Source organism: Gossypium raimondii, chromosome 11, assembly GCF_025698545.1.
Source record: "Gossypium raimondii isolate GPD5lz chromosome 11, ASM2569854v1, whole genome shotgun sequence".
NCBI lineage: Eukaryota > Viridiplantae > Streptophyta > Magnoliopsida > Malvales > Malvaceae > Gossypium > Gossypium raimondii.
This window is the reverse complement of record NC_068575.1, coordinates 40,714,990-40,742,631: the sequence shown is the minus strand read 5'-3', so window position 1 is coordinate 40,742,631 and position 27,642 is coordinate 40,714,990. Positions and strand designations below refer to the sequence as shown.

Below are 27,642 nucleotides of genomic sequence, written 5' to 3'. Positions count from 1 at the left end.
AAAAAATTAGTTCAACTGACAGTTGAATTGATTTCAAATTGGTCCGATAAACTAGTTCTCAATACTACCAAGCCAACTAGTTCAACGCAAATAAATTATTAAAAATAAAAATTATAAAAATCGGTTCAATTGGTTTTCTAACCCAGTTCAATTAGTCTATACCGATTCACGGGCCAACTAGTTTTTCACCTCTCACAAGATTAATACTCTAGCCAGTTCGTAATCCAACTGCTCTAGTCCGATTTAGATAATAATGAATTTTGGAATCTTTTTAAAATTAAAAAAAATCATTTTTTATTTTTGAATTTTAAAGAGTTTTTTATTTTTTTTTAATTATAATTTTTAAAATTTTTGAGTTTTTGTTAAAATATGAAAAAAAAATGTTTTGACATTTTTACGTTCTTTTAAATGGTAAGGATTAAATTTAAAAAACTAAAAATGTTGAGGGCTAAAAGAATTTAAATTTTTTAAAAATTGGTAGACCTGTGAACTGGTATAGACTAGTTGAACCTAGCTAAGAAAACCAATTGAACTGACAGTTGAACCGATTTTTATAATTTTTAAATATTTATTATTTTGAATTTTAATAAATTATTTATTTTAACCAATCAAACCAGTTGTTTTGGGAACCAATTGGTCAAACCTATTCGAAATCAATTTAACTATTCGTTCAACCAATTTTTTGACTCAGTTAAACCAGTCTGTATTGATTCTCAGGTTATTTAATTCTCATCAAACCGATACCCCAACTAGCTCCCATTCCTACTGGCCAATCTAGTCTAGTTGAGAAAACATGAAATTTTGAATATTTTAATATTTTAAAATTATTTTTAAATTTTATGTTTTTATTTAAAATATGAAGAAATTTAAATTTTAAAATTTTCATGTACTTTTAAAAGGTAATGACCAAATTGACAAAAAAATTGTAAATGTTGAGGGCTAAAAATTATTTTACCTTTGTCATCATTAATTTTAATGGTAAAAGACAGAGGAACCAAGATTTTAAATTAAAAAAAGTATAAGGACTCAATGTCTCAAAATTAAAATATAGAGACTGAATTTTAAAAGAATACAATAATGACCTTTAACATATTTAAACCAATTATATTTATCAACTTTGAAAATAAGTTACAATCTCTAGATTTCTTAATTGCAAATAAAACTCATTTGTTTCTTCTCTCTATCATAGAGCTTCAATCCAAGGATTCTCTAGACTTAATTTTGGAAGGATGGAAGTTGTTTCAAGGATCGTCGGGATTTAATCTTGGATGATTGATGTCTACTTCAGGGGTTGTCAAGAGATATTGAAAACAAATTTGAAGAGAGTTTGGAATCTAAGGGTCTTCAATACTTGATCTTGGATGGATAGTTTCACTTCAAAGGTCATCGAGACTTGATCTTGAAAATGAGTTTGGTCTCCTTTGTATTGATGCAACCAAATTGGGAAAGCTTTGAGCTAAGGGTTGTCTAGACTTGATCTTGGATGGAAGGATGATTCCACTTCAAGGGACTTCTAGAATTGATCCTGAAAAAATGGGTGAACCTCCTTTCTATCAATTGAATAAGATCGATTACTCAAAAAAAATTGAATAAGATCAAAGAGCGGGTTTCTTTAGGATTTTGAGTTCTTCAAATTCTTCATAGACTTCTTAAGATTTTGGAGAGAACTTCTAGTCTTCAAAATCTTCTTCTTGAACTTCTAGTGTTTTTATATTTTTAATAAAATCAAATGCGCACATATAATTAAGGTTGTGCAAAAAAAAAAATTAAACAGAAAAAAATGAAGGGAACCAAATCAAACCAAAATACCGAAAAATTTTGATTTTTCGATTTTTAAAATTTTTTTATTCCAATCTTTGGTTTAATTGGTTGATTTTCGGTTTTAACTTTTTAAATGATTAAGTATTGCCTATTTATATACCTAAACCCAAAATAAAGATATACCCATTAAAACTTAAAAGCGGAATGAAAATAATAATATTATTGAAGCTAGTTTTTGTACTTTATATTATGTGTATATATAAAATCTGATTTCTTGATTGTATTAATTTTTTATGATATTTTTTATTATTCATGTTCCAAGTTCGTGATTCTCTATACATGTATTAATAGTTGTAATAATTGGAAAGCATAGAATGTAAAGAGATGGTGGTGTGAGAAAATTTGTTTATTTTGTAGGCATTTCAAAAGTGAGCAAACAATTTAGGTTACATCTTCATTCTTCAACTCCCGTTTTGTAATGCATGCAAGTGGAACGTGAAATTTATTCTTTTTCTTTTCTTTTTTAAAAACGAGCTTCATTGAAAGGATGAGAAATGTATTTTAATACCTTTTAGAATGAATTTGAAATAAAATAAATAAATTAAAAGTGATACGAGATAGAAATAGTAAATTAAAGGAGAAAGATAATTATGAAAAATAATAAAAAAAATTATAACTACTTCAATTAGAAAATAAATATTTTATTTTGTTCAATTCATACGACACAGCACACAAGAATACTGAAAAATCAAATTGAAATATTAGCCTAATATTGGGCCCAAATACTCCCGAAATGGTGTTCCAATATTACCCTTGTTTCCGTTAATTCATTTCTAACTTCCTGCCAGGCTTTTCGATTCAAGTTCATCAATATTTATAATCTTTCTAATATTATTTTCTCCAGATTTCTCTCTGGGGATGTATTCTCTTTTCACATAGAAACTAAGGCAAACAAATTGACCTTAAATTTCCATTTACTTGCCAACTTCCACTTTAGATCAGAATCCGATTTTTCTTTTTTCTTTTCTAAATCCTGAATTTTGCCTTCTATTTTTTTTGCTTATTTATACGCTTACATTTTAAAATAGTTTAACTTTATTTGCCATTAAAATTTTTTTATGGGTTTATAAGTTGAGAAATTTGAAAACAAGAAGCGATGGAGTGGACCACGTTGCAACACTTGGATCTACAGCATGTTGCTCGAGGCATTCTGCAACCGTTGCAGCCACATGCTGCTGCTTTTCATCACACTCAGGCTCTAGTTGCCGCCGCCATTGGCACGTATATCATCGGTAATATCAACTATAATCCTTTCCAATTTTTATTTTTTTGAAATTTTATATGATTTAGAAGTTGAATCTGCTTTAAATGAAGGAAACACTTGTGTGTGTTCTGTTCTGTTCTTTTTTCTTTCTTCTTTTTTTTTTTTTTTTGGTTGCAGAATTTGATGCTTTAACTGGAAGCAAGTTATCTACTATAGACATTGGCTCGCCAGTGGTTCGAATGTCTTATAGTCCTGCAGGTGGCCAATGTGTCATTGCTATTCTTGAGGTTGGTTCTGGAATTTGAACTTTTAACGTAGATCATTAAGGCAAACAAAATATTATTGTTGTCCTAAGAATAGAATTACTGCTTATCAAAATTGGTATTAGTACAATCTTTACATCGGTTAATGTAGGTGGAAGAGCAAACGAGATTGGTATCAGTTTCATTTTAAGATTTCATTGCCTTTGAAAAGTTTTTTCTTGAAAAAGTATTCCTCAATGAGGAAATAGTTTGATTCTTTTTCCCAAGAGTGTCTTGTTATTTTAAAGTTTGGTGTTTTCTTTCTGTGTGTGTGTTGATCTTATCAGTCGCTGACTTAAACGATTTTTCTTCCAGTATTAGAATCTCTCTGATACCGGTATTCAAGGGGTCTTATGTTTTGTTAGGTTTTTCCTATTTTTGAGAAGAGTAATGACAAGCAGGCTATGCAGATGTATATATTGTCACACCTATTTCACGAGAAGCAAATTTGGTGTTTTTTTCCTTCCATTATTATGATATTACCACTAAGATCCTAGTGTGCCTTCCTTGATGTTTTCCTGAAGTATGCTGCCAGCACTCAATTTTCTCTTTTATTTGTACTTGAACATTGTATTACATTTTGAAGAAAAAAGTGCATCCTTCTCTAACATTTTTATTCAGTGCAATATGAGTATGATGAGCTCTCTGTTTTTATGTGAATGGATCACTATTATTTTTTTGTCTAGTTCCTCTCTATATGAAGTTCTCCTACATTAATCATAACCTTTATTTTTTTCTTTCCTGAAAATTTATGTTACAGGATTGTACAATTCGTTCTTGTGACTTTGATGCTGAACAAACTTGTGTTTTACATTCACCTGAAAAGAAGTCGGAGCACATTTCATCTGATGCAGATGTCCATCTTGCTTTGACACCTCTCCAACCAATTGTATTTTTTGGTTTCCACAAGAGAATGAGTGTAACGGGTAGGTTTGCTACTTGCCTTTTTTAATTTTAGAAATCCATTTTGTGCTTGCATCATCCTATTATATTATGGAAGTTATAATAGACTTTCTAAAGTTTTGACTCCCATGCATGAAGTTGTAGGGACCATTGAAGGTGGGAGAGCACCTACAAAAATAAAGACAGACTTGAAGAAACCTATTGTGAATCTTGCTTGTCATCCTCGACTACCTGTTCTGGTACATTTTCATGGTCCTTGGATTGGTTTTTATTGTCATCATTGTTAGTATTTTTTTGTTGTTGCTTTCTGATAGGGCTGTAAATGTATTTAGTTGCTTATGGTCCTCTTAGATCTAGTTCTGGTAGAGTTAAAAATCATTATAGGTTTCAGTGGCTGGATTTCTTAGGCTAGGCATGATATTTGAATCTTGAATCTGCTCTTTTCTTTTGCTTTGATCATTCAATGTTCATGAGATATGTACGGTAGTATTTGTTGGTTTTTTAAGATAAGAAAGAAAAGAAAGACAGACCCAGTTTTAGCAATTAAATAGTACTTGTTATATTTTCAATTCGAGTACAGTACATACATTCAGAGTATGACCTTAAATAGCAAAATTTTACCAACTGCAACTTGACAAATGGGCAAGTCTAGGCACATGAGATTTACTCATTGACTGATTTTTATCAAATCAGCACCGCTCAAATTATTCTATCTAAATAAAGATAAATAAAGTAATCTAACAAATTTTCTAAACAAGTTAACAACTTGTTAACTTGTATCAAAAGCTTTGGAATAGTCTGCAGCATTTAAACCTCGCATCCCAATCTGCAAGACAATTTACGCCTTGCATATCCACAAATCTAATTCACATTTGGATAGTCCGCCAAATAGTCCGCCAATGGCTGTTCGCTTGATAGTTCACCAACTGACAATCAGCCAAATAGCTTGTTTGGCAGATAACTTACACCAATGTTGTCAGCCAAATGTGCAAGTTGTTGCATGAATGGTCATCTCGCAACACTTCTCCTTGGCTTTTGTGAAGTGAACATCAATTTCATTTCTCAATTTCTCAAACCTCGCTTTTTCAAGAGCCTTGGTCAGAATGTCCGCCAGCTGACTCTCTTTGCTGCAATGAACTAGAGTCACCTCCTTGCTCTATTCGACTTCTCTCACAAATGGTACTTGATCTTGAAGTTTTTTTTCTTCCCATGAAGGACAAGGTTCTTCACAATTGCAACGACGGATTGATTGTCGCACAAAATCTGCGATGCTTCATCCTACACAAGATTCAAGTCACTTAAAATTTTTCTCAACCAAATTGAGTGGGTTGATTGCTACTACTACCACATACTTCGCCTCAACTATGGATTGAGCAATAGTTTATTGCTTCTTGGATCTCCAACAGAACACACTAGAACCAAGTGAGAAGAGATATCCAAAAGTGCTTCGCATATCATCAACTAGTCCTGCCTAATCACTGTCAGTATAGTGACCGCATTCGCACATGCGCATAAACAAATGATTTTATAAGCGCGACTTTACTGCAAGTATACAAGTCAGTTGTAATATTTATAATATTACAATGGAAGACCAGAGTATTCTAAGAATCTAACCTAGTGATAAATAGCATATATGATAGAGTCTAAGCGACTACTAATACGATTTTAAAGTATGACAAATCATAAAAAGGAAATTTTGCAAAAAAAAAATATATGCTAATCTAGGGATTAAATTGCAAAGAGTATAAAACTAAGAATTTAACCAAATAAATGACTAACGGTGGTTTGTTGATTTCAATGTGGTTCATCGATTTTCAGATAAGGAACTTAAATTGCTTAAATTACTAAGTGGCTCTATTTTATCTTTCGATCTCAATTTTACCAACTTAGACAAATTAATTTCGATTTATCTCTCGTTCTCACCAGTTAATTTGAGACTAATGAACGGGTGCACAACAAGATTACCTTTCGGTCGCACTTGTCTAGATATTCCCTTAGGGGTGTCATTTCCTAAGTTTTTAAGTCTATTCGATTTAGTCTAGTTTATTACGATTTAATTTTATCCAAAAATCAGTTTACCCACATCTCCATCTACGAACTCCCTTTTAGGTTTAACTATTCATAAAGAGAATGAACGTGAAAATGAAAAGTAAAGAAGTCATTAAAGGAAAACTTAAGAAAAATATAAAAGTTGAGATTTTTATGAAAAAAATTTTCAAAGAATTAAGAACATTCAACAGAGAAATCTAAAGCAATAAATATAAAAAAACTAATTTTAATAGATTTAAATTAGAAGAAACTGAAATACATTAAATTAAAGCTGAAAATATCTTACAATCAAAGTAAAATGAATGAAAGTGTAAATAAACCTAAGTTACAGTAATAACTAACTTAGCTAATACTAAGAATAACAATAACAAGAAGTAAATGCAGGAAAATAAACTCTAAAACTAAGAAAAAAGGGGAGAAAAATGAAAACCCTAAAAAAAGTGCAGAAAAACTAAGAGAGAACCTAGAGAAAATTAAAGCTAAAACTAAACTAATGTGTGTTTCCCTCCTACTCAGTTAATTTTGGTTGTTTTAAGTTGAATTTTGATGGATTTTTGTTAACAAAATTTCCCCTACATGGGCTTTGGGTGATTGGTAGACCGAATGGATAAAGGCTACCCTTTTTTGTCCAAGTTTATCCCACTGACGATGTCGATGTTGCGATACCCAAAAGAGCATATTGCGATACCTCGGGAAATGTCGAGCCTTAGGGTCTTCTTAAAATGGTGGATATCGCAATACCACTGAAGGGTGTGTCCAATCTTCCATACTATTGGAGGCATCGTGATTTTAAGGTGTAGATATCAAGATACCTTTTTCTTTGGTGTCATTCTCACTCTTCTTCCACCTCCAACATGTCCCTACACCACTTAATCTCACGTTAGGCCCGCGATGAAACTATTGGCCAAATTGAGTTACAAAATGAACAAAAATAAAACATTTTCACTTATTAACTTAAAACCTAAAAATTACGAAAAATTATGTAAAAGACACTATTAGCTTGAGAATAAGCTCTTAAAGTATACCAGAAAAGTCTAATTTGTCACATTAATTTGTGGCAAATCATGTAGCCAACAAGCTTTAATATATCTGCCTTCATAAACCACAAGTCAAAGTTGACAATCCCCTTGATATATCTCAGCATCCTCTTAGTAGCCTTAAAATGTGATATATTGTAGCGGTGCATAAACCTTGATAATAGACCTACTGTGTACATAATATTTGGTCGTGTTGTTGTTAAATACAAGAAGCAACTAATGATACATTTGTAACTCTTCTAATCAATCTTCTCAAAATCTCGATTTCTACTAAGCTTTTCTCCAAATGCTATAAGCATGCTTGCTGATTTGCACCTTTTCATGCAAAACATTTCCAATATCTTCAAGGAAAAACTTTGCTGACTAATAAATATCAATTCCCCAAATTCTTGTACTTTTATGCCAAGGAAATATCTCATTTTGCCAAGATCTAACATCTCAAACATTTTCTCCATTTGCAGCTTGAGTTCTTTCACCAAATCATCACAGCTCCTAATTACAAGCAAATCATCAACTTACAAAGATACTATTAATGTTGTGACCTTTTCAACCTTCATATAAAGTGTTGGCTCACTAAGGTTTTTCTCAAATCCCAAATTTTGCAAGTAATTATCAATTCTTGCTTACCAGGCTAATTGAAACCCTTCACAACCAGCCTTGCCTTTAACCTGTTAAGTGAACCATCAGCATTGAGCTTGGTTCTGAACACTCATTTAACACTATTAACTTTTTATATAGTGACCTATCAACAAGCTCTCATGTCTGGTTCTTGCAAATCATGTTTAGCTCAACTCTCATTGCATCCATCTAGCCTTTTATTGGTTCAACCTCTTCGAAGCTCGCAAGTTCAAGAACTGCAACATTAGCCCTTTGATAGATTTCAGCAATTGGACGCGTGCCCCTAACTGGTATGTCATCAAAGTCTTCTTCTTTAGTTTGATCATCAGTAGACTGCAATACCTATTCAAGCTCTCCTTGCTTGAGCATCTAAGCTTCAGGAGCATCCCATTTTCATGTTTTCTTTTCATCAAACACATCTTTGCTCACTACAATTTTCTTGGGGAAAGGGTCATAGATCATGTACCCAATTTTATTGCTACTGTATCTAAAGAATATCCCAGACTGTAATCTCCTCTCGAGTTTGCTTCTTTTCACCAGTAGAACATGAACAAAACAGATACAATCAAATACTTTTAAGTGAGAGATTGAAGGTTTGTACCCGAACCAAGCTTTAATGGAGTCTTCTCCTTCACAGCCTTGGTTGGCAATCTGTTTAACAGATAGACTGCAGTCTTAACTACCCCAGCCCAGAATTCATTTGGCAGCTTGGTTTCAAGCAACAGACACCTCACCATGTCCATTACAATCTTGTTTTCCTTTTTATACACTCCATTTTGTTGCGGAATGTAAATATTGGTAAGTTGGTGATGAATCCCAACTTCTTCACAATAGCTTTTGAACTTGTCTAAAGTGTACTTGGTTCCATTATCAAACATGATAATCTTCAATTTGTTGCCAATCTGATTTTCAACCTGTACTTTAAACTTTCAGAAAACTTTAGCTATGCCAGTTTTTTGTTTCAAAAAATAAACCAAGTAGTACCTCGTGCAATCATCAATAAACAGAATGGAGAATCTACTGTCGTTCAAAAAGTGTCTTTATGGGTCCACATACATCAAAGTAGACCGAATGTAGTTTTCAATTGGCACATCAGGCTTTATTGCTGGAAATAGAAGCCTCGCATGCTTCCTAAGTTGACAGGCTTCGCAGACACCATCCTGCTCTTCAATTTTGGTCATATTCTCAATTAAATTTGTCTTGCACATTTGATTAAGGGACTTATAGTTCACATGTCCCAATCTTTTGTGTCAAAGATTTGTTTCATCTACTGAAAGCTTCTGTCTTTCATTAAGGCTATAATAACTTCATGTCCCAACAAGTCTAATATAGTACAGCTACTGGCTTTAAAAACTACACTATAATTTTTCTCAAGCAGTTGACCGTTGCTAAGGAGATTATGATTTATTTCAGACATTAAAAGAACATCTTAAAGTACTTTTGTTCTTGATGGTGTATTGATCAACACATCAACTTTGCCTTTAGCTTGAATAAGTTCATCATTTCCAATCTTCACTTTCGAAATGAAACTTCTGTCAATCTTTCTGAAGATACTTTCTTCTGAGGTCATATGGTTGGTACATCTACTATCAATCAACTAACCCTTGGTGACTCTACTTCTTAATGCAAAACATGAAGTTGCAGACAATTGCTCCTCTTAAGCGTAGTTCCCATCAATAGCCTGACCTGAGAATTATATTGCTGCGACCCTTGCTATTGTGTATGCATTTTGGTCTTGCGTACCTTCTCCATGTGGTTAAGTTGCTTGCAAGCTCTGCACTGTATATCTGGTCTGAACCAGTAATATTTCTCCAAATGAGTGGTTTTCTTGTAGTAAGAGCATGGAGGCTTCTTCTTTTTTCCTCCATCTCTCCTTGGCTTTTTTTTTCTTGTATGTCCAGTCTTTTTTTTCTTTGCAATTCGAGGAGATCGACTATTCTCTGTTTCGAGCTTGAAAGGCTCCCTCAACATACTTCTCTTGTCTCTCCTCTGTTTTTGAGCATACGAGGCATTTATCAGCTCTGATAGAGAGATCGTAGACAGGTCTCTCGAGTATTCAAGAGGATATCTATTACTCATACCTCTTTGAAAGTGTTTTGATGACTTTCTCAACTATCCTACTATTAGCAAACTGATCCCCAAGCAATCTATTGTCATTTACAACAACCATGATTCTATCAAAATACTGCTTGACAGTCTCAGACTCTTTCATCTTCATATTCTCAAAATCCCTTCTCAAGTGGATATCTGTTGTTGCATTATCTTCTATGTACCTTGAAACTCTTCTTTCAACTTATCCCAAGCTTACTTTGGAGTCTTGCAGGTCATGATCCTAGTGAAAATTACATCAAAAACACCATTATGAAGACACAACATCGTTTTAAACTTCTTAGCATGATCATCACTATGCTACTTGATCTGTGCTATTGTTGGATTGGCCCACAACGGTGGTGGCTCAATATCGACATTCACTACCTCCCACAAGTCATCTTTACTACCTAAATATGGTAGTTTTCACCATTGAACACAGGTGGTGGAGGAGGTGAAAAACTTGATGATGACATTTTTGCACTAACAAAGAAAAAAAATAGCCTTCAAAGATTACTGGCTCTAGATACCAATTTTTTATTTTTTAAGCTATGAAAGAAAAGAAAGACAAATCAAGTTTTAGCAATCAAATATGACTTGATATATTTTCAATTCCAATAAAATATTTAAATACTGAGCATGACCTTAAATAGTAAAATTTTACCAACTACAAGTTGACAAGTTTAGGTACATGAGATTTACTCATTGGCTAATTTCTGCCAAATCAGCACTGCTCAAACTATCTTATCAAAATAAAGATAAATAAAATAATCTAACAATTTTTCTAAACAAGTTAGACAACTTGTTAGCTTGTATCAAAAGTTTCGTGATAGTCCGCAGCATTAAACCTCGCATCCCAATCCGCAAAATAGTTTTTGCCTTGTGGATTCGTGAATCTAATTCACATTTGGACAGTCCACCAAATAGTTCGCCTACTGACAGTCCGCCAAATAGCTTGTTCGCCATATAACTCGCACCAATGTTGTCCACCAAATGTGCAAATGTTGCATGGGTGGCCATCTCGCAACAGTATTAAGGGGTGGATGTGAAATGTTTATTACATTTAATTCTGATGAAATAATTATTAAAATGGTTTTTCTTTTTATTTGGCTGGAGCTGAATTTCCAAAAAATCAAAGTAATTCATGTTTGCAAACAGTAATTCATGAGAATAACTACCCACCATCTTCTGTTGTGATACATCCAGCTAATATAGTTGTTATTCCAATGGTTGATCTATTTACCTGTCTTATCGGTCATTATATTACTGATAAATTATCTTTTTCATTCTTATGATTTAGAATATACTGAGCAGCTGTTTGTTTTCTGGTTCATGTCTCTTCCTTTCTGAAAAAATAGTATGTAGCATATGCAGAAGGTTTGATTCGGGCATACAACATTCATACATATGCGGTTCTTTATACACTACAACGTAAGTTGAGGAAAAAATGAACTCCTCTTTTAGAAGAAAAAAAAGAATTTATTATATTAGTCCAGCTCAATGTCATATTGTTTTTCCTGTCTTGCTTTCTTCAGTTGATTATACCATTAAGCTCCTTGGTGCTGGTGCATTTGCTTTTCACCCAATGCTAGAATGGATTTTTGTTGGTGATAGACGTGGCACGCTTCTTGCATGGGATGTATCAACAGAAAGACCTATTATGATTGGAATGTAAGCATTTCCTTTTTTTTTTTAAATTGTCCTTTAATGTAATATGCTTTTCGTCACCTATTCTTTGTTTTCAAGCCTGTGTGTTTTGTGTGTTGAAAGGAGTAGAAGTAGATATTCTAGGCACTTTTCTGCTGAGATATTTTGTTTTTGCCATGCAGTACTCAGGTGGGTTCTCAACCTATTGCATCAGTTGCTTGGCTCTCAATGTTGCGTTTACTTATCATTCTCTCCAAGGATGGAACTCTACATGTTTGGAAAACACGACTAGAAGTTAATCCAAATAAACCTCCAACGCAAGTAAATTTTTTTGAGCCTGCTTGTAAGTACATACAAACTTTCTTGGAAGGTAGTAGGAGAAGAAGATACATATATGTTATATATTTATCTTAATTGAAAAACACATTCTCAAATCCTTTGACGTTTTCTTTGTAGCAATTGAATCATTGGACATTCCACGTCTTCTTTTTCAGAAGGGTGGGGAAGCAGTTTATCCCCTACCAAGAATCAAAGCTTTGGAAGTTCACCCAAAATTGAACTTAGCAGCTCTGCTTTTTGCAGTTAAGGGAACTTATATATATAATTGCCTTAAAACTGTTTGTTAATTTATGATGAATAACATACATTTTCTAAGACAGAATATGACCAGTGCTGACATGAAGAACAGAGCTGCTTACACTAGGGAAGGAAGGAAACAACTCTTTGCAGTTCTGCAAAGTGCCAGGGGATCTTCAGGTGGATATTTATTTAATCTACCTACACTCGCAGTGTTGCATATGAAGAAAATACTTTGTTTTAAAGTAATTTATTCTGGCTTTATATTTCTTAATATACCTAGATGTCAAGTTTGAAGTCTTATAGTATGTTATAAATGGTTCCGATATAGGATGACATTTGATTTCTTATTGGCAAAGGTTAGGCAAAGTTATTCTTCATTAATGTGATCGAAGTACAATTGAATTTATTTTTCTTGGGCACTGTTTTTAAAGAATGTATATTCATGTTTCTTAAGAAGTTGCTCAGTTCTTATGTTGATAATGTTGTATACATTTCATAACTTTCTAATTTGAAACTAAGGGAAGTTGTTTATGCTTTTATTTATTTATTTTTCTCTTTACCCTATGTCTTATTTTTCTGAATATCACAATGATTATTCCTTTTGGTGATAGCCTACTTAATTCTTTGACTATATCTACTGAAAGTTTATACATGTGTAGCATCTTTCTTAAAGGAGAAGCTCTCATCCATGGGTTCCTCGGGAATTTTGGCTGATCATCATCTTCAAGCGCAACTGCAAGAACAACACAATAAGGGGTGAGTTAAGTTTGTTTTCAAGCAAATACACAAGTTTTGGTAAGCACATTTGGAGTTTCGAACTTAAATCTGGATGCAGATAAACATTTTCAGATTGGAGGTTGAAATGTTTAATTTCGGATTAATGATCACACAAATAGATGTATTCCATAGTATTGTGGAATGTGGATAAATTCCTACCTTTGTATGATTCCATTTTATGATACAATCTTAGGATATTTATTTAACCATGCATCATTTTGACCATTTATATATTTCATGGCAGCCAAAGTCATCTTACTATTTCAGACATTGCACGGAAGGCATTCCTCTACAGTGTATGCTGCTTCTTCGTCCAACTTTATTTATTTCAAATGGAGTTATTTATTTGACATATTAAATTCTAAAATATATGTTAAATGCATTTTCAAGAGCTCTTAACGGATTCCTTTACTTTTAACTATTGATTATTGCAGCATTTCATGGAAGGTCATGCTAAAACTGTCCCCATATCTAGGCTACCTCTCATCACTATTATGGATTCCAAAAATCAACTGAAGGACATTCCTGTTTGCCAGGTGACTTGGCTATGCATCAATATCTATGTCCCCTTTTAACTTTTGTCTGACATGACTGACTTTATTGGCAGCCCTTTCATTTGGAGCTCAACTTTTTCAACAAGGAGAATCGAGTACTTCATTATCCTATCCGGGCTTTTTCTGTAGAGGGCATGAATCTTATGGCTTACAATCTTTGTTCTGGAGCAGAGAGTATTTACAAGAAACTTTTCACATCGGTAAATGCTTAAAAGGATGTATCTATAATGTTATAATGAGGCTGTGATCTTGAAATAGATTTTTCTTTCAGATCCCTGGAAATGTGGAATATTATCCTAAGCATATGGTTTATAGTAAGAAGCGGCATCTATTTCTCGTTGTTTATGAGTTTAGTGGCAGTACAAATGAAGTGGTCCTTTATTGGGAAAATACTGATCTAAAGTTGTCTAATAGCAAAGGAAGCACAATCAAAGGTATGTTTGTTCGCCTGTTTTACTTGCTATTTTCTCATCATATCAACCAGATTAGTTATATATGATATTATCCTGTCGAATTTGTAGGTTTCGATGCAGCATTTATTGGTCCCAATGAAAATCACTTTGCTATTCTTGATGAAGATAAGTCTGGCTTGGCTCTGTATATCCTTCCAGGCGCAGTTTTACAAGAAGCTAACGGAAAAAAGGGTGCAGTTGAACCAAATCTTTTATCTGATGAACCTGTGGATGCAAAATTGAATTCTGTTCAGGGTCCTATTCCATTTATGTTTGACACTGAAGTCGATCATATATTTTCCACTCCTATAGGTGATTGGTCACATCTGTTTCTTCATATCGGAATCACCATTTGTGACACATGATACTGATCAATATCTTCCTACTACAGAGTCCACTTTGATATTTGCTTGTAATGGGAAGCAGATTGGCTTGGCAAAGTTGATTCAAGGGTCCTGGCTTCCAAATTCTGATGGTCACTATATATCGACGAAAACAGAAGGGAAAAAGTATGCAAGGTTAAAAGCAAATGAGATTGTGCTTCAGGTGAGTAATTCAACTTTTTTTAAGATGACTCTTGATATTTTTATTTCAAGATAGCTATTTAAATATTGCAATAAAATTCGAATAACGTGTGTTGTGTTTATATATCTATACTATATTAAATTTATGTGTTTTATGATAAATTTAATCAGGTTAGCAAATTAAATGTAAGTTTTTAAAACAAAGGTTCAGTATAATGAATCTATTGTTATTCTTTTGGTTTGATTGAACATTTGTTCAATTATTGTCCCTCTACATGATAAGGATTTGTTGAAAATCTTTGATTTATTTCACAGCGTTAATCTTTAAGGATTATAACTGATTTTTAGAGATTTTAATTAGAGATGTTCTTTCCTTATATAATTCAATGCTTCATGTATATATATGTACATATTTCTAAGAAATATATAGTTTTGAGTGAGTTTTTCCTCGATATATTAGAGTATTCACATCTAATTTCATCATGGTATCAGATTTTTTATCCGATTTTTTAGAATAAATTTTTTTCTTGACTTTCAAAGTTTCTTCCAAAAACCCTAGAAACACTAAATTGGTACTTTCATCCCTAGCCTTAATTTTTTTTCTCTCACCACCCCTACCATTGGAGTCGGCATCCTCTAGTCGACGAAACCCCAAAATTCAGTGACCAGAAGACCCATGCGTAGGCCACACGCGTCGTCACAAGCTATTGCATCTTTGTTTCACGTGCCACCGTATTTTTTTCTGATGCCGTCACAGTGCTCTCTACTCCCTTCCAGTCATTCTCCTCTAATTGTTGGTGTATTTTGGCTAAGTTTTTTGTGTGGGATCTATTTTCTATTTGGTGTTTTTTGTTATAATTTTTCAAGCAGACTTTTTTTTGGGTACTAGTTGTTTTTTTCAGCATTATGTCAATGGACGAGAAGCTCATGATTCCAACCGATAATCCCTCGTTGCAAATTACTCTTGTGAAGCTTGATGGACATAATTGCCTTGCTTGGTAAGGTCCTGCTTGGTGTTTATCAAGGCTTGTGGCTTGTAGGGATACATCACCGGTACCACGTCGAAACCTAAACTCATTGATTCAACTTTTAGTCAGTGGGATTCAGCGAGCATGGCTTATCAACTCTATGCAGCTCCATATTTCCAAAACTTATTTGCTGCTTGATATTGCAGAAAAGATTTAGAATGTTGATAATCTGACCTACTCTTGTGTTAGGAATGATGCGTAAATTTTTTAGATTCGTAATAAGATCCACAGTACAAAATAGAAGGAGCTAACGATTTCTCAATATTTTGCTGAATTAAGTGGCTTGTGGCAGGAACTTGATTATTATCAAGATTTTTAGGTGACTTGTACCAATAATGTCGAAAAATTTCAGAACATGGTGGAGAAGGAATTATTTCTTGGCTAGGTTGAATACTGAGTATGATTAGATTCAAGTTCAAGTTCTTGGAAAAACTTTGCTTCCTTCTCTCTATAAGGCATACTCTTATGTACAACAAGAGGAGAGTCTTGTTATGCTTATATAATCCACCTATTGAGAAAGTTGGTCTCATTGCTAACCAAGATAATCCATTGGATGCTAAGTCTAACAAAGATCACTTGACGTGTGACTATTGTGGTAAGCCACGGCACACTAAAGATTCATGCTAGTGTCACGGGGCTAGAGTTTTCATCTCTCGAACCGTGCGACCTTAGGCAATTCGTTCGTCCAAACTTGCCTAAGTCAACCTTAACTCAAGTGAGGATTCTTTAAGAACTCCTCCAAGGCACCAATTGAAGAGCGGAAGCGATTTATGCCAAAAGAAGCTAAAACAAAGAATAACAGAAAGCCACAGAAAAGAATACACACAAGGTGTTTGAGTAAATTCTCTCAGAATTCTATTATTCTTAAGAATTCAGAATACAATGGAATGAAGTACAAATGAGGGGAGGCTCTCTATTTATAGTTGAGCTCCCCCAAAATCGACTGTCAAGATACATTTACATCGACGGACGAGATTAACCATATCCCTTTATTTTAGGGATTTACAAGATATGTCATATCAAATCTAATCTAATCTTTACAAGATATGATTCCCTCTATCTTCTAAGATTAGTTACCATATTAGCCTAAATTGTCATTTCTTCCTTATCTTCCTTATCGAGCCAACCAGGCTTCAATCTGACAGGCTTCTCCAATAACTCTTTGAACCGGGCCAGTTCTCGTAGGCCAAATGATCCTCATCTGAGCAATAGACCTCCATTGGATGCATTTGGTGCGATTCTTACGGACTTTAAACTGCGGCCCGTGACACTAAAAGTTACATGGTCGCTCGCTCGAGGTCGTGCTCAGGCAAATTTGTCAGACTCTGTGACAACAGAGGACAAATCTACGTCTAAATGCTCCATCTACGTCTAAATCTTGGTTATTGATTCTAGTGCAAATATACATATGACAGGGTCAAACAAAAGCTTATTTAACCATATTACTTGTTCATCTAAAAATAGTGTGCGAATAGTCAATGCTCCCTTACCTCCATATCAAGAACAAATTATGTTTTTTCTACTCTCAATATCACTTTATCCTCTGTCCTCCATGTCCCTAAATTCTCGATTAATCTTTTATCTGTTAGTATTACTGCTAAATTCTTAAATTATGAACTTGAATTCTTTCCCGATCATTATGTCTTTTAAAACCTCCAGACAGGAAAGATGATTAACAGTGGTAGATTGTATGATGACTTATATCTTCTGGATCGATCGTCCAGTATATCTCAAGCCTTATTTGGAGAGAACAAATATGTCAACCGAGAGACAATTCAGTGGCATAGGCGGTTAGGACATCTATCATTTATTGTTCTTGCCAACATGTTTTCTGCTTTGTTTTCAAGAACTTAGTTGGATTCTTTAGTTTGTGATGTATGTGAGTTTACTAAGCATATAAGAAACAACTATCCTTTACGTAATAACAGAAGTATTGTTCCTTTTAAAATTGTTCATTCTGATGTTTGGGGCCATACTCACCTTACTTTTTTATCTGATAATTATTGGTTTGTTATATTTATTGACTGTTGCATTTGAATGACATGGGTTTTTTTATTGAAGTCCAAAAGTGATGTTTTCTCGTGTTTTCATTTTTTTTAATAAATTGGTTACTACTCAATTTGATGCTAAAGTTAAGATTTTGCAAATTAATAATGGACTTTAATGATTATTTAAAATCATATGAAATTCTGCATCAGACCAATTGTCTCGGTACAAGTGTTCAGAATGGTATTGTCGAAAGGAAAAATCAACATCTTTTGGAGGTTACTAGATCACTTATGTTCACTATGAATCTCCCAAAGACTTACTAGGGGATGCGATTTTGGTTGTTGCTTATCTCATTAATTAGATGCTTCTTCGAGTCCTTGATTTTAAAAGTCGCATAGAAATCTTACATGGTAAAACGGATAACCTAATTTCACCGAAGGTCTTTGGTTGTGTTTGCTTTGTCCATCTTCGACACGAGCAAACTGGATCCTCGAACAATCATATGTGTTTTTATTGGATACCCTCCTACACAGAAAGGTTACAAATGTTATCATTCGTCATCTAGAAAGTATTATGTAAGTATGGATGTAACATTTCGTGAGGATGAACCCTACTTTTCTTCATCACAACCATCTCATCAGGGGGAGGTTATTGAAAATTAAGAGATGACACATTGCTCTGTTACTCTTCCGAGGGAGAATTTAATTGCAACAGATACTTCAGTTCAAGAGAAGACTAGTGGACAGTTGTTGGATAGGCTTGATTTAAGGACACTAGAAAAAGCAAGAAACAATATGCCATCATACAATCTATTATGTGCCCTGACTCTTCACTGTCATGTGAGTTTTCTTTACTTGAATTTGCTACTAATTTAGAATTACCAATAACCCAACGAAAAGGTGTTAGAACTTGCACTTTACATCTTATCTCTGACTTTGTCTCTTATGATTCTTTATCCCCATTCTATAGAGTTTTTGCTTTGTCCTTATGCTCTATGTCTGTTCCACAGGATTGAAGAGAAGTTATCACTGATCCAAGATGAAATAAAGTTATAATTGAAGAAATGCGGGCTTTAACAAAAAATGAGACGTGGGAACTGATTAATCCACCTAAGGGGAAAAAATGGTTGGTTGTAAATGCTTGTTTACTATCAAGTACAAGGATGATGGTTCAATTAAAAGACTCAAAGCCAGATTAGTATCGTAAGGATTCACTCAGACATATGGAGTGGATTATCAAGAAACATTTGCTTCAGTTGCTAAATTAAACATAATTAGGATCGTTTAGTCATGTGCAACAAATCTCGATTGGGACTTACAACAGTTTGATGTAAAGAATGCCTTCTTACATGGAGACTTGGAAGAAAAAGTGTATATGATAGTTCCTCTAGGATTTAAGGATAAAGATACTCAAGGGAAGGTGTGTAGACTAAAAAAGGCTCTATATGAACTAAAACAATTTCCCAAAATCTAGTTTGACAGATTTAGTAAGGTCATGGTGTTGTTTGGCTATCGGCAAAATAATGTTGACATACCTTCTTTATAACACATCACAAGAATAAGATTACTCTCCTTATAATTTATGTTGATAACATAATTATGACAAGAGATGACAGGGAAAAAATGACACGGCTTAAGAAAAATCGGCTTAGGAATTCGAAATCAAATACTTGAGAAAGTTACAATATTTCCTCATAATAGAAGTGGTCAGATCGAAAGAGAAAATCTTTATTTCCCAAAGAAAGTATGTCTTAGATCTTCTTATAGAGACCCGCATGTTGAGTTGCAAACCAGCAGAATCACCTATTGAGAGTAATCACATGTTACAAGCAGGGATTGGTGAAATAATGGATAAACGGAGATATTAAAGACTCGTCAAACGATTGATTTATTTCGCTCATACTCGACCTGATATAGCTTATACAGTTAGTTTGGTAAGACAGCTTATGCATTATCCTCTCAAAGCCCATATGCAAGTAGTATTGCGAATTTTGTGCTATTTGAAGTCTGCACCAGACAAAAGTATCCTCTTCTCCAAAAATAGTCATCTCAAGATAGAAGTATTTACAAATGCAGATTAGGTTGGCTTTCTTGATTACAGAAAGTTTACAACGGGTTATTGTACTCTTGTGGGAGGAAACTTAGCCACTTGGAGGAGTAAGAAACAAAGTGTTATGGTTCAATCAGGTGCAGAGGCTGAATATAGGGCCATGGCTCAAGGTGTTTGTGTACTTTTATGGCTGCAAAAGGTATTGGAAGAGCTAAAGTTGTTGAACGAAAATGGATCAACCTTGTTTGTGAAAACAAAGCCACCATCAACATAGCTCAAAATCTAGTGCAACACAATAGGACCAAGCACATTGAAGAGGAGTGTTGAGAATCTTTGATTTATTTGACAGTATTGAATAGCTAATCTTTAAGGATTATAGCTAATTTATAGATATTCTAATTAGAGATATTCTTTCCTTACATGATTCAATGCTTCATGTATATATATCTTTACATATTTCTAAGAAATACATAGTTTTGAATGATTTTTTCCTCAATATGTTAGAATATTCATCTCTAATTTTACCAGGATCATAACACTTACAAGTTAGGTTTAGTTTATTGTTATGCGCCTGCTTTGTATGGTTCCTCTAGTTAACTTTGACTTGCAAAGGACGGTGCTTTTACATTCTTTTTAATTCTGCATTTAATTTCAATGAGGCCTCAATCTAGCTTATAATGGGTATCATGTTAGATTCTCGATAGCTACTTATCATAAATATACCAGGAGTTTCTGAGAGAAACTGACTTTCTTCTTTCTTGTTTAAGATCCCAGCACAGTTATATTTACCTAAAGCATGTTAAGGAAATGCAACAGCATTGAGGATTGAGATCTCTTCTAGTGTCCATTCAACTGTCTATATAAAACACATGCATTTTTGTGGCAAAAGAAAATTCATTAGTTTCTTGGAACTAAATAGTGTATACATACATGTATACAAACTCATACATACCTATTATGCATAAGATTATATATCTATCTATCTACTTTGACAACACATTTTCTCAAAAATAATATGCTACAAGATATGATTTTTAACCATGTTGTTTCAATATCCGCAGGTACATTGGCAACAAACTCTGAGAGGCTATGTTGCTGGAGTATTAACCACTCAAAGAGTGCTTATAGTTTCAGCAGATCTTGATGTACTTGCAAGCAGTTCCTCTAAATTTGACAAAGGAAATCCTCCAATATCCTGAATATATAACGAAGCTTCTTAGCACAAAATACATGACTACTTATACATTTATACAAAATAACTGTCTATGGATTTGAGGTGTACATGGACTAGGTTTGGGTCAGGCCTATATATAGCATCGATATCATATATAATTATCTAAGCTCAATCCAAGTCTAAATAATGAGAACCAAATCTTGTTTAAACTCGTCCATATTTATAAATAGCTATCCCAATCTTATTTAGGCGTACCCGATTCTTATTTTAAAAAATTATTAATATTTAGTAAATATATATTATTAAATTTTAAACATAAACACTTAATATGTTTTAATATTTACATTATAGTATTATATTTAATTTCATAAGATACATAAATTATACAAATATAAAAATAAATATTAGGCCTTACATATAGAACTTAAGCTCGATTTATATTCAAAACGGGCTTAATTTTTTTCCTAAATTTAATTTTTAGGCTTAATACTTTTATCCAAATCTTCTTAATATTGAACGCTTGGCATATCATCTTGTCCTTGAATGGGTCTAGCTTGTAAATTTATACAATTTTTTACTCTGAGGTTGGTGTATCAACAGGGAGAAACAGGAGATATCTCTTTTATCTTGTAGTACCTGAGTCTATTTCTTGAATCAATATCCTGATTCTATGACTTGTTTAAAAAAAGATGTGCCCACCAGCTGTGGTTGTTGAGAAGAATATAACCTTAGCATTTTTTCATTTTGTTTTGTTTTTACTGTTTTGCTTCTTCCTACCACTTCTCCATGGAATGACGCACCAATTTTTTCTGAGATATAAAAGTATGTTAGAACTTGACCAACGTAAATTCAGCCTTAATTTGTCTGTCAAGGGTAGCGAGTTTCTTTAAACAACAAATATGAGGTTACACTTGTATATGTTTGCATGCATGCTTGTAGCAGTAGACGTATGAAATATATATACCCAAGATTAATAAATTTGTTTGACTTCTTAACTCGTACGCACTTTAGATCCCTTTTGTGGGTTGGACCTGCACTTCTCTTTTCTACTGCAACTGCAGTTTGTATTTTAGGATGGGATGGGAAAGTGAGGACTATACTTTCCATTAGCATGCCAAATGCAGGTTTTTATTCTCGTTCTCAATTACCTTTTACTCCATTTTGTTGTATCAAATACAACTCTCTGATGCATCAATGTCTTGTGGAGTTACTGAGATGATCTTCTACTCTGCAGCTCTAGTTGGGGCTCTAAATGACCGGTTGTTGCTCGCTAACCCTACAGATATAAATCCCAGACAAAAGAGGGGGGTTGAGATTAAGAGTTGTCTTGTTGGGCTTCTCGAACCTCTTCTTATTGGTTTTGCTACCATGCAACAAAATTTTGAGCAGAAGCTTGACCTTTCTGAAATATTGTACCAAATAACATCAAGGTTTTATTCTCCCTTTTGTTTGTGTGTGTATTTTAATGTTTTCTGCCAATGTTACTTATTTGATTGTAAGTCCTTTGATGCGTAAAAATTTAGCATCTTGTCAGTTACTATCTTTGCATTAACTATATCAAAATCGATTGGTGCATTAAACGTGTATCTGACTTTTACTGTTTTACCTTATTAAGGTTTGACAGCCTACGTATCACTCCTCGATCTCTTGATATTTTAGCTAGAGGTCCTCCTGTTTGCGGAGATCTTGCAGTGTCATTATCCCAAGCAGGTCCACAGTTCACTCAGGTAGATGAATGGTTATGTGCTATGTTTACATTTCAGTTCCCTTCTGTTTTTTGTTCTGAATTTGCAATAAACAAACTTAGGTTCTGCGGGGAGTCTATGCAATCAGGGCACTTCGTTTCTCTACTGCTTTATCTGTTTTGAAGGATGAATTTGTGCGTTCTAGAGATTATCCAAAATGTCCACCAACCTCTCATTTGTTCCACCGATTCCGCCAATTGGGATATGCCTGTATCAAGTAAGCAATCACGGTTGTTGACTTCTATCTCTCTCACTGCTGGGGTTCTGGGTTTTACAAACATGTTTAATGAACTTTTCGTCAATAATCTTATTTTTTAGAAGGTTGAGAAGATAGTAACTTTTTTATGAAAAAAGTCAATTTGTTGATTATTTTTCAGAAGACTGAACATGTAATATACCATGCTAGATATATGCGTACTGGCTCCTGATTCAGAGTTTAGATTAGAATATTCTAGTTATTAGCACTGCTACTGAAAATTTGAATTGATATTCATACCAATCTTCCATATGTATAATTTGGGATAGATTTCATATTTTTGTTGTCGTTACATACCTAATGCAGATTGAATCTTTATCTTAAGAGTTATCTATTCCATTAGATCCTTATCAAAGTTCAAAACGTATAAAATGTTGTTTTGCGTCTTAGATGATGCATCTATCTTCGGAATTAATTGTCATGATATAGCATTATAGGCATATTCTGATCTTCTATCCATTAACATTGTTGATCCTTCATGTCTGTTCGAATTGTCAAAGTCCAAAACATATAAAATGTTGTCTTCTCCCTTAGTTAAGCATCTTTCTTTAGAATTATTGTCATGATTTCATATAATCTTTATTAAGAGCATTATAGGCATCTTCTGCTCTTCTATCCATTAACATTGTTGAGCCTTCCTAACTGTTTGAATTGCCATTTTATGGTCCTATTTTTTCTTTAATGAGACTTCTGCTTAAATTGCAGGTATGGTCAGTTTGACAGTGCAAAGGAAACTTTTGAAGTCATAGCAGACTACGAAAGCATGCTAGACCTGTTTATATGCCACCTCAACCCCAGTGCAATGCGGCGTCTTGCTCAGAGGCTAGAAGAAGAAGGTGCTGATTCAGAATTGAGGCGATATTGTGAAAGGATTTTAAGAATCCGCTCAAGCGGTTGGACACAAGGCATTTTTGCCAACTTTGCTGCAGAAAGTATGGTTCCTAAAGGCCCTGAATGGGGTGGTGGAAACTGGGAAATCAAGACCCCTATGACCTTGAAGAGTATACCCCAATGGGAGCTTGCTGCAGAAGTTATGCCATACATGAAGACTGATAATGGTGCCATTCCATCAATTATCTCAGATCATATCGGTGTTTACCTTGGTGTAATAAAAGGAAGAGGTAACGTTATCGAAGTAAGGGAAGGTAGCCTGGTCATACCTGGAGCTACTGACAGTAAGCCAAATGGAGTCCATACATCTATGGCTAAATCTATAGATAAATCTTTGGGAGTTGCAGGTGGTGGAACCAAGGCTGATTCTTTTATGGGTCTGGAAACTTTAATCAAACCACATGACAGTTCCACTACCTCTGATGAACAAGCTAAAGCTGCAGAAGAATTTAAGAAAACAATGTATGGCACAGCTAATAATGGTAGCAGCAGCGATGAGGAAGGAGTATCAAAAACTAAGAAGTTACAGATCAGAATACGAGACAAGCCGACATCAGGCACAGTGGATGTCAATAAGATTAAAGAAGCAACAAAGCGACTTGGTGATGGCTTGGGTCTACCTAAAACTAGAGCAAAATCATTGAGTGGAATTTTTCAGGATCTTGGTCAGAGTCAACAGCAACCTTATCCTGCTACCTGTGGGGCTGTGACTAATCCCACAGTTTCTGCCCCTGGAGATCTCTTTGGGACTGAGCCATGGGCACAACCTACATTTTTATCAAAACCAACTCCTGCGCCCACCAAAGGTGTTGGAATTGCAGCTGGACCTATACCGGAGGACTTTTTCCAAAACACAATACCATCCCTCCAGGTTGCAGCTGCTTTGCCTCCTCCTGGAACTTTAATTTCAAAGTTGGATCATACTTCTCAACCGGCTGAAGTTGGCAGAAAGGTGCCACCTGATCAGGTAAATGCACCTGTAGCTAGTGCTGGTCTCCCTGATGGTGGGGTTCCACCTCAAGCCACTGAACAATCTATTCCTCCTGAGTCTTTTGCACTTCCTGACGGCGGTGTTCCTCCACAATACTCAGCTCCGGCTGCTGGTATGCCACGGCCTCAAGTTCAGCCTGCTCAAACACAGCTATCCACGCAGCCTCTTGATCTTAGTGCTCTTGGAGTTCCAGTCACCACTGAGTCAGGAAAACCTACTACTCCAGCATCTGTGCGCCCTGGACAGGTGAATACGCACATTATGTTATCTTTTCTCACTTTCGTTCCTGATTTTAGGAGGCCCTTGCATTTTCTACTTAATTAACATAGCCGTCTAATAACTTCAAGTCTCTTAACTTATTGCCTTGGAAAATACTAAATTATTTCTAACAGTATTTGGAATAAAGGTTCTTTTGGCATATTTGGCTTTGTAGCTATAATCTATCCTTGTCTCTTGGGAGCTCTCTACGTCTTTCATTCTCTAGAAATGTGTTTATTTTGCAGCTTCCTTTATTCTTCGGTTTACCATATTTTCTCTTCTGATAGGTTCCACGTGGGGCTCCAGCTTCCATATGTTTTAAGACTGGACTTGCCCACCTTGAGCTGAATCAACTTCCAGATTCATTATCCTGTTTTAATGAAGCTTTTCTGGCATTAGCTAAAGATAACTCTCGTGGAGCTGATATTAAAGCTCAAGCTACCATTTGTGCTCAGTACAAGATAGCAGTAACCCTTCTTCAGGTAGGTCCTTTTTTCTTTCAAGGCGCCAAATGGTTTAGAACTTGAGTCAAACATCCAAGAATATCAGCATGTTTTTTAGTTGTACTACAGACTAAAACATAGAATGGATTGATGATATTTTATATCGGCCAAATATTCAATGGGTAAACCATTATTTTAGGAGCGTAGAGTTTTAAGTTCACTTGGGTTTTGAATACATTAATATAGGTTCTCTCTCTCTTCTGTGATCTATTATGGTTCTGTCCTTCCTTTTGCATTTCTCATTCACATAGCATGACGAGGATCTTGTTTAGGCTCTTTTGTTGCTAGTTGTTTCTTTTTTTTTTTTTTCATGATCTCTTGAGGACAGTTGCATTATAAACAGGTGCAACTCCAAAGTCTTTGTATTGCACACTGACATTACTAAAGATCATAAAATTAAAATTTCTGATCTATGATCTATATGGGACGATGATGCGCCTATTCTGGGTACATGGACCATTATGCAACATGTTTAGTTAAATCTATTGCCATTGTAAAAAACAAGGTGGGTAAGTTTATGCTAATTGATGATGCGTGACAATTCAAAAATTCAAGTTTTCACTAAGCTTAGCAATAGCATTCTGCTTACTTTGTGCCCATTAAGAAACCCAACTTTCAACCATTTTTCTCTAGCTTTCAGCCATAAAATTATCTGTCATGACTGGATATTGCGTTGGTTCTACTCCAGGAAATTTCAAGGTTGCAGAAAGTCCAAGGCCCAAGAGCGCTAAGCGCAAAAGATGAGATGGCTAGATTATCAAGACATCTGGGTTCTTTGCCACTTCAGGCAAAGCACCGAATAAATTGTATCCGCACTGCCATAAAACGAAATATGGATGTTCAGAACTATGGTTATGCGAAGCAGATGCTTGAACTTCTCCTGTCTAAGGCACCTCAGGGTAAGCAAGAGGAATTGAGGAGCCTTATTGATATTTGTGTTCAGAGGGGTTTAACCAACAAGTCAATTGATCCCCTGGAAGATCCCTCTCAATTCTGTGGCGCCACACTCAGCCGTCTGTCTACTATCGGATATGATGTTTGCGATCTTTGTGGCGCCAAATTTTCAGCTCTCTCAACTTCCGGATGCATTATCTGTGGTATGGGAAGCATTAAAAGATCAGATGCGCTAGGAGGGGCAGGCCCCGTACCTTCACCATTTGGCTGACTTCATATCTGTCATTTCCATAATCTATAACACTCTCCCGGAAGACCGTCCTTAATGTCATAGGACCCCGCCTTCCCTTTGTTTTGACTCCTTCCAATGTTCAGTTCGTTTATCATCGACAATCTAACGGCGCCTACAAGGTTTGTATCTGATTCTTTTTCTTACTCGCCCGCTCCCTTTTGTTTTGACCTTTTTCTCACCCCCTTCTGCTCCATTGATCTGCTCTTGACTTAGGACCTCCTCTGTTTTAGTACTTGTCAGGTTTTCATTGTTGCTAACACCATAACAATTCCCTGGTTTCTAAAGACCTTGCAGATATGCTCACTTATACTTTTATTACTCTCTGGTTCATTCTCATGTGTATACCATTGCAAAAGTACAGAAAATAGCCCATCATCTCATCTCATACGCATGAGAATCTTTGATCTTCTTTTTTTAAATTTAATTTTATTAATTTATTTATTCAACGAGACTAGGCTTGAAGTACGATAAAAAGAACATCCAAGAATGATCGTTTTCGTAAGGATATAAAAATTGGTGCAGTGGTGGGCTCAAGTTCACATAACCTGCTGCTGCTGCTATTGTCGAGTTGTCAACAAAACAAAGCAGGGCTCTTCCAACCTGTTGTTGATGAGCAGGTAAAATGGATTTGTCCCTTTCCAGATGCCTATCCTGATAATATCTATTTGATGCATTGGTGTTGAAAATTTTGATATGTACGAGATTGAGACTACCATATGTTTAAAAATTATATTTTAAAAATAAATAAATAAAACATGATAAAATTTCAATCTAATGGAAATAAAAGTTCCAGCTTAATGCACTAAATAATAGTTACTTTTATTGATGGCAATAATTTCTTGATCTAATGGCAATGTTATAGACATAAAAATTTGGTTTCAATTTCAAATAATATCATTTTTCTTTCCCAATTATCAAAAAAATAACTATTTTTAATGATTTATTTATCACTTTCTTGTTTCATCCCTTTAGAAATCACCTTAGAGAATAAATTTTTTTAAAAATGGAAAACAAGAT

At 34.6% G+C, this 27,642-nt stretch overlaps 1 protein-coding gene across 1 annotated transcript; it reads left to right on the top strand.

Annotated features, from left to right (window-relative positions):
• The first annotated feature begins 2,626 nt into the window (after nt 1-2,626).
• Nucleotides 2,627-26,943, top strand: LOC105803895 (uncharacterized). The gene is made up of 24 exons (XM_012636318.2): nt 2,627-3,053; nt 3,203-3,312; nt 4,088-4,253; nt 4,369-4,469; nt 11,381-11,453; nt 11,558-11,693; nt 11,852-12,012; nt 12,126-12,250; nt 12,329-12,425; nt 12,908-13,004; nt 13,270-13,321; nt 13,460-13,561; nt 13,633-13,779; nt 13,851-14,013; nt 14,101-14,343; nt 14,423-14,577; nt 20,683-20,811; nt 21,802-21,919; nt 22,030-22,225; nt 22,411-22,522; nt 22,603-22,757; nt 23,502-24,924; nt 25,224-25,418; nt 26,128-26,943. The coding sequence occupies exons 1-24, from the start codon at nt 2,918-2,920 to the stop codon at nt 26,602-26,604; spliced, it is 4,869 nt and encodes a 1,622-aa protein (XP_012491772.1). The 5' UTR covers nt 2,627-2,917; the 3' UTR covers nt 26,605-26,943.
• The last annotated feature ends 699 nt before the right edge of the window (nt 26,944-27,642 follow it).

Coding starts and splice junctions, on each gene's coding strand:
- LOC105803895 (XM_012636318.2), top strand. CDS start 2,918: ATGGAGTGGACCACGTTGCAACACTTGGATCTACAGCATGTTGCTCGA. Junction 4,254..4,368: donor CAAGAGAATGAGTGTAACGG/GTAGGTTTGCTA, acceptor CCATGCATGAAG/TTGTAGGGACCATTGAAGGT. Junction 11,454..11,557: donor GGTTCTTTATACACTACAAC/GTAAGTTGAGGA, acceptor TGCTTTCTTCAG/TTGATTATACCATTAAGCTC.